At 44.5% G+C, this 11,386-nt stretch overlaps 1 protein-coding gene across 1 annotated transcript in view; it reads left to right on the top strand.

Annotated features, from left to right (window-relative positions):
• Positions 1 to 897: 897 nt before the first annotated feature.
• The window catches only part of LOC112242309 (rho GTPase-activating protein SYDE1), a 36,260-nt gene continuing 25,771 nt past the window's right edge, over positions 898 to 11,386 (top strand). Inside the window, 1 exon segment of the mRNA XM_042314575.1 lies at positions 898 to 1,220. Within this exon segment, the coding sequence (XP_042170509.1) occupies positions 1,136 to 1,220 (85 nt within the window). The 5' untranslated portion in view covers positions 898 to 1,135.

The raw sequence follows: 11,386 nt of genomic DNA, 5'->3' as shown, positions 1-11,386 counted from the left end.
ACTATTGATCTTACAGTATAGCACTGCAGATATAGACATGTCAGTACGGGCACTTCCTGTTTGAGTTTCTGCCTATAGGACGGGAGGAGCAAAATGGAGTCGTGGTCTGATTTGCCGAAAGGAGGGCGGGGGAGGGTCTTGTAAGCATTCCGGACGTTTGAATAGCGGTATTACAGGCAGTCTGGTGAACAAAATTAGTTCCTGTATGTTCCTAGAATTACACCATGTCTCGTTAATCAGGAAACACAACCCCTCCGCCCTTCTGCTTCTCAGAGATATATTCATTCCTGTCTGAGCGATGTACTGACAACAATAATAACAACAGAAGTAAAGACTAGGTCATTTCCTAGCTCAACTTCCTCAGTTCAGCGTCAGCTGCAGTGTGTTGAGTTCATGGTATGAGTTGTATATAGTCTCGGTCTGTTGCCTCATTCATTCATTGGTCACGGTTAAACATGTAGAATGATTTCCAGGATGGCCAGCAGAGGGCAGCAGTTCTCAGTGATAGAGTCCTCACACGACCCATCGTCTCACATCAGGGTTGGAAAGACCAACTGCGTTATTAACCTTTAGGTCATTCAGCAGACACTTTTATCCAGGGCTTTTTTTTTACAGTGCAGGGCATTCAACTAAGGTAGATAAAATAACCACATATCACAGACATTACAAGCTTATTACATAGTAATTAATTTGCTCCGTGTTTAATTACAGTGGAAAAGGCCATCGGTCATTGTCTATGAGATGTAGAGGGAGTGTTGCATTGTTACATTGCATGAAACCTACTGTAGTTTTAACCATGACTTCGCTGAAACTACATCTCCCATGAGCACTTGCTTATTCCTCTGCCGCTCAACTCTCTCGCACTAGAGGTGGTTAAAAAAAAAAAAAAAAAGTTTGGGAAAGAATCCCAGGAATTCGTTTCCTGTGAAATTTGGCAAGAGGAGAGAACTGGACGTAGAGCCAAGCTCGGAGAGCATTGACCAAGATCCACAGACAGAGATGGGCTCACACAACAGTCCTTTTACAGATGGACCGAGGACGAGGATGAGGACTCCCGGAGTTTAGAGCGAATTAACCCGCTTCCCCAGTCCGCTTGCACCGAGCAGGGAAAAACACACATTACGGGGTTTCAGCCATGGCTGAACCCCTGCTGAAACGGACCTTCTCTCGGCTGCGGGGAAAGGATCGATCCCGGCGGAAAACGGACCCCAAACTTAATGGTAACTGTAAAACGATGTTTAGAGTTTTAATTCCTTTATAGACAGTTTGTATTTTTCACATGTGTGTATTGTTTTTAACCCAAACTAGATAATCAATAAGTAATCCAGCCTTACACCAATAACAGACAGCTGCGGATGATGAAAACATGTATTCAGAAGTAGGCATTGACTTGTTTTTGTGGGGCAACTAATTTCGTAGGCACGAAGAAAAGACATCTTTTCAGTAAAACATGCACGATATGTTGATGCGATTTTAGACGTAGTGAATGACGCTTCGTCAAGGACAGGAGTGAAGCAGCAGGATACACTTTGTATTGGTTCAACTTTAACATGTTTCACAATCCAGAAGTCACCCTGGACATTGTTTACATTCTTCTGGTCTGTCGACAGAGAAACACAGAGACAAGAAGAAGTAGCGGAGACCGACGGCAACGGAACACATCTAGAGAGAGTAGCGTTAAGTCAAAGAAAGGACTACCGTTAACCCCGGTACGGGATACCGTTATCTAGAAACGGGCTACCGTTATCTCCGGAATGGGCTACCGTTATCTCCGGAATGGGCTACCGTTATCTAGAGAATGGGCCTAAATAAAATGCGTTTGTCTGCAGATGTGCCAGTGTTACATAATTCAGCCATTCAGGATCAATACAGGGAGTCAGACAGGGCGGGCCCCGCCTCTCGACCCCTGCCCCAGACCCTCCTATAGCGGTTTTGTCTAAATGGGATACAGACAGCTTATGTCAAATTGAAGTAAAAAGTGGATTTTTTTGTGTGCATTTTACCTAACCCTAACCCCTTTTCTAAAAACCTAATTATCATAACCTTCTGCTTACGTTCTCTTAACCTGCTATGAAAAGTAAATTCTGACATAAACTGTATACCTTCTAGTCAAAACCATCTATAGTCAAGATGTTACAGACAGTTGATTCCCACACATTGACACAGACAGACCACTCAGAGAGAGAAGATGATGCTGGGGGTTTGTATCCTACACAGAAACAAGAGCCAACCTACACCTCCCTCCTCTTCATCATTAGTAAAGTCAACTCACAGAAACAGGCCAACCTATACCTCCCTCCTCTTCATCATTAGTAAAGTCAACTCACAGAAACAGGAGCCAACCTACACCTCCCTCCTCTTCATCATTAGTAAAGTCAACTCACAGAAACAGGAGCCAACCTACACCTCCCTCCTCTTCATCATTAGTAAAGTCAACTCACAGAAACAGGAGCCAACCTATACCTCCCCCTCTTCATCATTAGTAAAGTCAACTCACAGAAACAGAGCCAACCTATACCTCCCTCCTCTTCATCATTAGTAAAGTCAACTCACAGAAACAGGAGCCAACCTACACCTCCCTCCTCTTCATCATTAGTAAAGTCAACTCACAGAAACAAGAGCCAACCTATACCTCCTCCTCTTCATCATTAGTAAAGTCAACTCACAGAAACAAGAGCCAACCTACACCTCCCTCCTCTTCATCATTAGTAAAGTCAACTCACAGAAACAGGAGCCAACCTACACCTCCCTCCTCTTCATCATTAGTAAAGTCAACTCACAGAAACAAGAGCCAACCTACACCTCCCTCCTCTTCATCATTAGTAAAGTCAACTCACAGAAACAGGAGCCAACCTATACCCTCCTCTTCATCATTAGTAAAGTCAACTCACAGAAACAGGAGCCAACCTATACCCTCCTCTTCATCATTAGTAAAGTCAACTCACAGAAACAGGAGCCAACCTACACCTCCCTCCTCTTCATCATTAGTAAAGTCAACTCACAGAAACAAGAGCCAACCTACACCTCCCTCCTCTTCATCATTAGTAAAGTAAATGAGCAGAAATATAAATGAAAGAGAGTCATTGTGCCAGTCTCCTCTCTGCCCTCAACTCTGTAGTCATGTGAATAAGGCCTTTATAAAACTCTTGGCCTGGATTTCACCAGGGCTGGACAGCATATGGGACTCTGTTTGAGAAAGCTGCGTTTGTCCCACAGCCCCAAGGTTGAAGGGCAATGACAAGCATTAATGTTGAAGTCTGTGTGAATGTGTCAACATTTAGTTTTCTCCCCTCCTCTGTTTTCTCCTCTTCTCTCCTCCTCTCCTCTCCTTCTCCTCTCCTCTTCTCTCCTCTCCTCTCCTCTTCTCTCCTCCTCTCCTCTCCTCTCTCTCTTCTCTCCTCTCTCTCTCTCTCCTCTCCTCTCCTCTCCTCCTCCTCCTCTCCTCTCCTTCTCCTCTCCTCTTCTCTCCTCCTCTCCTCCTCTTCTCTTCTCTCCTTCTCTCCTCTCCTCCTCTTCACTCCTCCTCTACTCTCCTCCTCTTCCCTCTCCACTACAGCAGTAGAATTATGGATGACATCACTGCTAGGTCAGAGGGGGGCGTGTCATATACTCCAGTGTATAACAGAGCCTGTTTTGTACAGACCCTGTTGATGAGGATGATGATGATGACGAAGCATTACGGATGAATGGACACATTGAGAAATGCTACATTGCTAACATTAAATTGGCCCATCGCCTATAGTTGTTACAGATGACAAACTCGAGTGGCCTGTCATGTCTGGACGAGGTGATCTCATTAGTTCTGTTGGGACTACCTAGGTTCCTGGTTTCAGCAGGCTGGATGGTGAACCCAGCAGTCTGTGTGGGTTTAACCAGGCTACCGTGGGACCACATTCCCACCCTGAGAGCATGTCTGTCTGAGACATAGAATGTGCATTCCAAATGGCACTCTTTCCCCCTTTTACAGAGCGCTAGTTTTGAGCAGAACCTTATGGGCCCTGGTCAAAGTAGTGCACTAATAAGGCCAGAGAGCGCCATTTGGGACACAACAAGGTCTGCTCATTCTGCTGCACTCCACTGTAATGACCTCCAACTGTAATGACCTCCAACTGTAATGACCTCCCACTGTAATGACCTCCAACTGTAATGACCTCCAACTGTAATGACCTCCCACTGTAATGACCTCCAACTGTAATGACCTCCAACTGTAATGACCTCCAACTGTAATGACCTCCAACTGTAATGACCTCCAACTGTAATGACCTCCAACTGTAATGACCTCCAACTGTAATGACCTCCAACTGACCTCCAACTGTAATGACCTCCAACTGTAATGACCTCCAACTGTAATGACCTCCAACTGTAATGACCTCCAACTGTAATGACCTCCCAACTGTAATGACCTCCCACTGTAATGACCTCCCACTGTAATGACCTCCAACTGTAATGACCTCCCAACTGTAATGACCCACTGTAATGACCTCCCACTGTAATGACCTCCAACTGTAATGACCTCCCAACTGTAATGACCTCCCACTGTAATGACCTCCAACTGTAATGACCTCCAACTGTAATGACCTCCAACTGTAATGACCTCCACTGTAATGACCTCCAACTGTAATGACCTCCAACTGTAATGACCTCCAACTGTAATGACCTCCACTGTAATGACCTCCATGACCTCCAACTGTAATGACCTCCAACTGTAATGACCTCCAACTGTAATGACCTCCCACTGTAATGACCTCCAACTGTAATGACCTCCAACTGTAATGACCTCCAACTGTAATGACCTCCAACTGTAATGACCTCCAACTGTAATGACCTCCAACTGTAATGACCTCCCACTGTAATGACCTCCAACTGTAATGACCTCCAACTGTAATGACCTCCCACTGTAATGACCTCCAACTGTAATGACCTCCCACTGTAATGACCTCCCACTGTAATGACCTCCCACTGTAATGACCTCCCACTGTAATGACCTCCCACTGTAATGACCTCCAACTGTAATGACCTCCCACTGTAATGACCTCCCACTGTAATGACCTCCCACTGTAATGACCTCCAACTGTAATGACCTCCCACTGTAATGACCTCCCACTGTAATGACCTCCAACTGTAATGACCTCCCACTGTAATGACCTCCAACTGTAATGACCTCCCACTGTAATGACCTCCCACTGTAATGACCTCCCACTGTAATGACCTCCCACTGTAATGACCTCCTGTAATGACCTCCTGTAATGACCTCCCACTGTAATGACCTCCCAACTGTAATGACCTCCAACTGTAATGACCTCCCACTGTAATGACCTCCAACTGTAATGACCTCCAACTGTAATGACCTCCAACTGTAATGACCTCCAACTGTAATGACCTCCAACTGTAATGACCTCCAACTGTAATGACCTCCAACTGTAATGACCTCCAACTGTAATGACCTCCAACTGTAATGACCTCCAACTGTAATGACCTCCCACTGTAATGACCTCCCACTGTAATGACCTCCCACTGTAATGACCTCCAACTGTAATGACCTCCAACTGTAATGACCTCCAACTGTAATGACCTCCCACTGTAATGACCTCCAACTGTAATGACCTCCAACTGTAATGACCTCCCACTGTAATGACCTCCAACTGTAATGACCTCCAACTGTAATGACCTCCAACTGTAATGTCCTCCAACTGTAATGACCTCCAACTGTAATGACCTCCAACTGTAATGACCTCCAACTGTAATGACCTCCAACTGTAATGACCTCCCACTGTAATGACCTCCCACTGTAATGACCTCCCACTGTAATGACCTCCCACTGTAATGACCTCCAACTGTAATGACCTCCCACTGTAATGACCTCCCACTGTAATGACCTCCCACTGTAATGACCTCCCACTGTAATGACCTCCAACTGTAATGACCTCCAACTGTAATGACCTCCAACTGTAATGACCTCCAACTGTAATGACCTCCAACTGTAATGACCTGACCTCCCACTGTAATGACCTCCAACTGTAATGACCTCCCACTGTAATGACCTCCAACTGTAATGACCTCCCACTGTAATGACCTCCCACTGTAATGACCTCCCACTGTAATGACCTCCAACTGTAATGACCTCCCACTGTAATGACCTCCCACTGTAATGACCTCCAACTGTAATGACCTCCAACTGTAATGACCTCCAACTGTAATGACCTCCAACTGTAATGACCTCCCACTGTAATGACCTCCCACTGTAATGACCTCCAACTGTAATGACCTCCCACTGTAATGAACTCCAACTGTAATGACCTCCCACTGTAATGACCTCCAACTGTAATGACCAGAATACTTCAAGGGCCTGATGGTTTCTATATAGTCCACTACTTTATACTACAGCCCTATTCCCTATATAGTCCACTACTTTATACTACAGCCCTATTCCCTATATAGTACACTACTTTATACTACAGCCCTATTCACTACTTTATACTACAGCCCTATTCCCTATATAGTCCACTACCTTTCCCTATACTACAGCAGCCTAACTAAATGCTTGTGTTCCTAGCTCCAACAGTGCAGTAGTATCTAACTAAATGCTTGTGTTCCTAGCTCCAACAGTGCAGTAATATCTAACTAAATGCTTGTGTTCCTAGCTCCAACAGTGCAGTAGTATCTAACTAAATGCTTGTGTTCCTAGCTCCAACAGTGCAGTAGTATCTAACTAAATGCTTGTGTTCCTAGCTCCAACAGTGCAGTAATATCTAACTAAATGCTTGTGTTCCTAGCTCCAACAGTGCAGTAGTATCTAACTAAATGCTTGTGTTCCTAGCTCCAACAGTGCAGTAATATCTAACTAAATGCTTGTGTTCCTCCAGCAGTAATATCTAACTAAATGCTTGTGTTTCTAGCTCCAACAGTGCAGTAGTATCTAACTAAATGCTTGTGTTCCTAGCTCCAACAGTGCAGTAGTATCTAACTAAATGCTTGTGTTCCTAGCTCCAACAGTGCAGTAATATCTAACTAAATGCTTGTGTTCCTAGCTCCAACAGTGCAGTAGTATCTAACTAAATGCTTGTGTTTCTAGCTCCAACAGTGCAGTAGTATCTAACTAAATGCTTGTGTTTCTAGCTCCAACAGTGCAGTAGTATCTAACTAAATGCTTGTGTTCCCAGCTCCAACAGTGCAGTAATATCTAACTAAATGCTTGTGTTTCTAGCTCCAACAGTGCAGTAGTATCTAACTAAATGCTTGTGTTCCTAGCTCCAACAGTGCAGTAGTATCTAACTAAATGCTTGTGTTTCTAGCTCCAACAGTGCAGTAATATCTAACTAAATGCTTGTGTTCCTAGCTCCAACAGTGCAGTAATATCTAACTAAATGCTTGTGTTTCTAGCTCCAACAGTGCAGTAGTATCTAACTAAATGCTTGTGTTCCTAGCTCCAACAGTGCAGTAATATCTAACTAAATGCTTGTGTTCCTAGCTCCAACAGTGCAGTAATATCTAACTAAATGCTTGTGTTCCTAGCTCCAACAGTGCAGTAATATCTAACTAAATGCTTGTGTTCCTAGCTCCAACAGTGCAGTAGTATCTAACTAAATGCTTGTGTTCCTAGCTCCAACAGTGCAGTAGTATCTAACTAAATGCTTGTGTTTGCAGTAGTATCTAGCTCCAACAGTGCAGTAGTATCTAACTAAATGTTGTGTTCCTAGCTCCAACAGTGCAGTAACTAAATGCTTGTGTTTCTAGCTCCAACAGTGCAGTAGTATCTAACTAAATGTTGTGTTCAGTAACAGTAGTAATATCTAACTAAATGCTTGTGTTCCTAGCTCCAACAGTGCAGTAATATCTAACTAAATGCTTGTGTTTCTAGCTCCAACAGTGCAGTATATCTAACTAAATGCTTGTGTGTCTAGCTCCAACAGTAATATCTAACTAAATGCTTGTGTTTCTAGCTCCAACAGTGCAGTATATCTAACTAAATGCTTGTGTTTCTAGCTCCAACAGTGCAGTAATATCTAACTAAATGCTTGTGTTCCTAGCTCCAACAGTGCAGTAGTATCTAACTAAATGCTTGTGTTTCTAGCTCCAACAGTGCAGTAGTATCTAACTAAATGCTTGTGTTCCTAGCTCCAACAGTGCAGTAGTATCTAACTAAATGCTTGTGTTCCTAGCTCCAACAGTGCAGTAATATCTAACTAAATGCTTGTGTTTCTAGCTCCAACAGTGCAGTAGTATCTAACTAAATGCTTGTGTTCCCAGCTCCAACAGTGCAGTAATATCTAACTAAATGCTTGTGTTTCTAGCTCCAACAGTGCAGTAATATCTAACTAAATGCTTGTGTTTCTAGCTCCAACAGTGCAGTAATATCTAACTAAATGCTTGTGTTCCTAGCTCCAACAGTGCAGTAATATCTAACTAAATGCTTGTGTTTCTAGCTCCAACAGTGCAGTAGTATCTAACTAAATGCTTGTGTTCCTAGCTCCAACAGTGCAGTAATATCTAACTAAATGCTTGTGTTTCTAGCTCCAACAGTGCAGTAATATCTAACTAAATGCTTGTGTTCCTAGCTCCAACAGTGCAGTAGTATCTAACTAAATGCTTGTGTTCCTAGCTCCAACAGTGCAGTAATATCTAACTAAATGCTTGTGTTTCTAGCTCCAACAGTGCAGTAGTATCTAACTAAATGCTTGTGTTCCTAGCTCCAACAGTGCAGTAATATCTAACTAAATGCTTGTGTTCCTAGCTCCAACAGTGCAGTAATATCTAACTAAATGCTTGTGTTCCTAGCTCCAACAGTGCAGTAGTATCTAACTAAATGCTTGTGTTCCTAGCTCCAACAGTGCAGTAGTATCTAACTAAATGCTTGTGTTCCTAGCTCCAACAGTGCAGTAGTATCTAACTAAATGCTTGTGTTTCTAGCTCCAACAGTGCAGTAGTGCATCTAACTAAATGCTTGTGTTCCTAGCTCCAACAGTGCAGTAGTATCTAACTAAATGCTTGTGTTTCTAGCTCCAACAGTAGTAGTATCTAACTAAATGCTTGTGTTTCTAGCTCCAACAGTGCAGTAATATCTAACTAAATGCTTGTGTTCCTAGCTCCAACAGTGCAGTAGTATGCTTGTGTTCCTACTAAATGCTTGTTGTTTCTAGCTCCAACAGTGCAGTAGTATCTAACTAAATGCTTGTGTTCCTAGCTCCAACAGTGCAGTAGTATCTAACTAAATGCTTGTGTTCCTAGCTCCAACAGTGCAGTAGTATCTAACTAAATGCTTGTGTTCCTAGCTCCAACAGTGCAGTAGTATCTAACTAAATGCTTGTGTTCCTAGCTCCAGTGCTCCAAATGCAGTGCAGTAGTATCGTTGAGTGAGAGGTTGTTTTCCTGGCACCACACTCCGAGGCCCCTAACTAAATGCTTGTGTTCCTAGCTCCAACAGTGCAGTAGTATCTAACTAAATGCTTGTGTTCCTAGCTCCAACAGTGCAGTAGTATCTAACTAAATGCTTGTGTTCCTAGCTCCAACAGTGCAGTAATATCTAACTAAATGCTTGTGTTCCTAGCTCCAACAGTGCAGTAATATCTAACTAAATGCTTGTGTTCCTAGCTCCAACAGTGCAGGAATATCTAACTAAATGCTTGTGTTCCTAGCTCCAACAGTGCAGTAATATCTAACTAAATGCTTGTGTTCCTAGCTCCAACAGTGCAGTAGTATCTAACTAAATGCTTGTGTTCCTAGCTCCAACAGTGCAGGAATATCTAACTAAATGCTTGTGTTCCTAGCTCCAACAGTGCAGTAATATCTGACTAAATGCTTGTGTTCCTAGCTCCAACAGTGCAGTAATATCTAAATGTTTAGTTACCTTAGCTTTCTTGGATACAGGAACAATGGTGGACATCTTGATGCAAGTGGGAACAGGAGACTGGGAGAGATTGAATATGTCCAGAAACAGTCCAGCCAGCTGGTCTGCTCTGAGGACGCGGCTAGGGATGTCGTCTGACCTTGCGAGGGTTAAGATCCTTAAATGTCTTACTCACGTCGGCCACAGAGAAGGAGAGCCCACAGTCCTTGGGAGTGAGTCGCGTCAGTGGCACTGTGTTATCCCCAAAGCGGGCGAAGAAGGTGTTCAGCTTGTCCGGGAGTAAGACGCCAGGGTCCGCGGCTGGTTTTCCCTTTGCAGTCCGTGATTGTCTGTAGACAACACATACGTCTTGTGTCTGAGACGTTGAATTGTGACTCCATTTTGTCTCTGCACTGACGTATTGCCTGTTTGATTGCCTTACGGAGGGAATAACTACACTATTTCAGCCATATCACCAGTCATCTTGCCATGGTTAAGTGCGGTGGCTCGTGCTTTCAGTTTTGCGCGAATGCTGCCATCTATTCACGGTTTCTGGGTAGTTTTTAATAGTCACAGTGGGAACAACATCCCCTATACAATTCCTGATGAACTCAGTCACCTCAATGTTATTCTCAGAGGCTACCCAGAACATGTCCCAGGCCGCATGATCAAAACAATGTTGAAGCACGGATTCCGATTGGTCAGACCAGCGTTGAATAGATCTTAGCACGGGTATTTCCTGTTTAAGTTTCTGCATATAGGAAGGGAGGAGCAAAATGGAGTTGTGATCTGATTTGCCAAAAGGAGGGCGGGGGGAGGGCCTTGTAGGCATTTCGAAAGGGAGAGGAGCAGTGTTTTACCAGAGGAAGTACTAAAGTCAATGTGTTGATAGAACTTTGGTAGCTTTTTTCCTCAAATTTGATTTGGTAAAATCCGCAGCTACAATAACTGCGGCCTCAGGATATGTGGTTTCCAGTTTGCATAATGTCCAGTGTAGCTCCTTGTGGGCCGTCGTGGTATCGGCTTGAGTTGGAATATACACGGCTGTGACTATAACCGGAGAGAATTATCTTGGGAGATAATACGGTCGGCATTTGATTGTGAGGTATTCTAGGTTGTGTGAACAAAAGGACTTGAGTTTCTGTGCGTTATCACAATCACACCATGAGTAGTTAACCCTCCCTCCTCTCGCTCTGGCCCTTCCCTCCTCTCTTTACCCCCTCCCTCCTCTCTCTCTGGCCCATCCCTCCTCTCGCTCTAGCCTCTCCCTCCTCTCGCTTTGGCCCCTCCCTCCTCCTTTACCCCCTCCCCTCCTCTCTCTCTGGCCCCTCCCTCCCTCCTCTTGCTCTAGCCCCTCTCTCTCTCTCTCTCTTGCCCCCTCTCCCCTCTCTCTGCCCCCTCTCCCTCTCTCTCTGCCCCCTCTCCCTATCTCTGCCCCCCTCTCTCTCTCTCTGGCCCCTCCTCCCTCTCTCTCTGGCCCCTCTCTCCTCTCTCTGGCCCCTCTCTCCTCTCTCTGCCCCCTCTCTCTCTCTCTGCCCCCTCTCTCTCTCTCTCTCTCTCCTC

This window comes from Oncorhynchus tshawytscha, unplaced genomic scaffold (genome assembly GCF_018296145.1).
Source record: "Oncorhynchus tshawytscha isolate Ot180627B unplaced genomic scaffold, Otsh_v2.0 Un_contig_2459_pilon_pilon, whole genome shotgun sequence".
Classification (NCBI taxonomy): Eukaryota; Metazoa; Chordata; class Actinopteri; order Salmoniformes; family Salmonidae; genus Oncorhynchus; species Oncorhynchus tshawytscha.
This window is presented reverse-complemented; position numbering and strand designations above follow the sequence as displayed.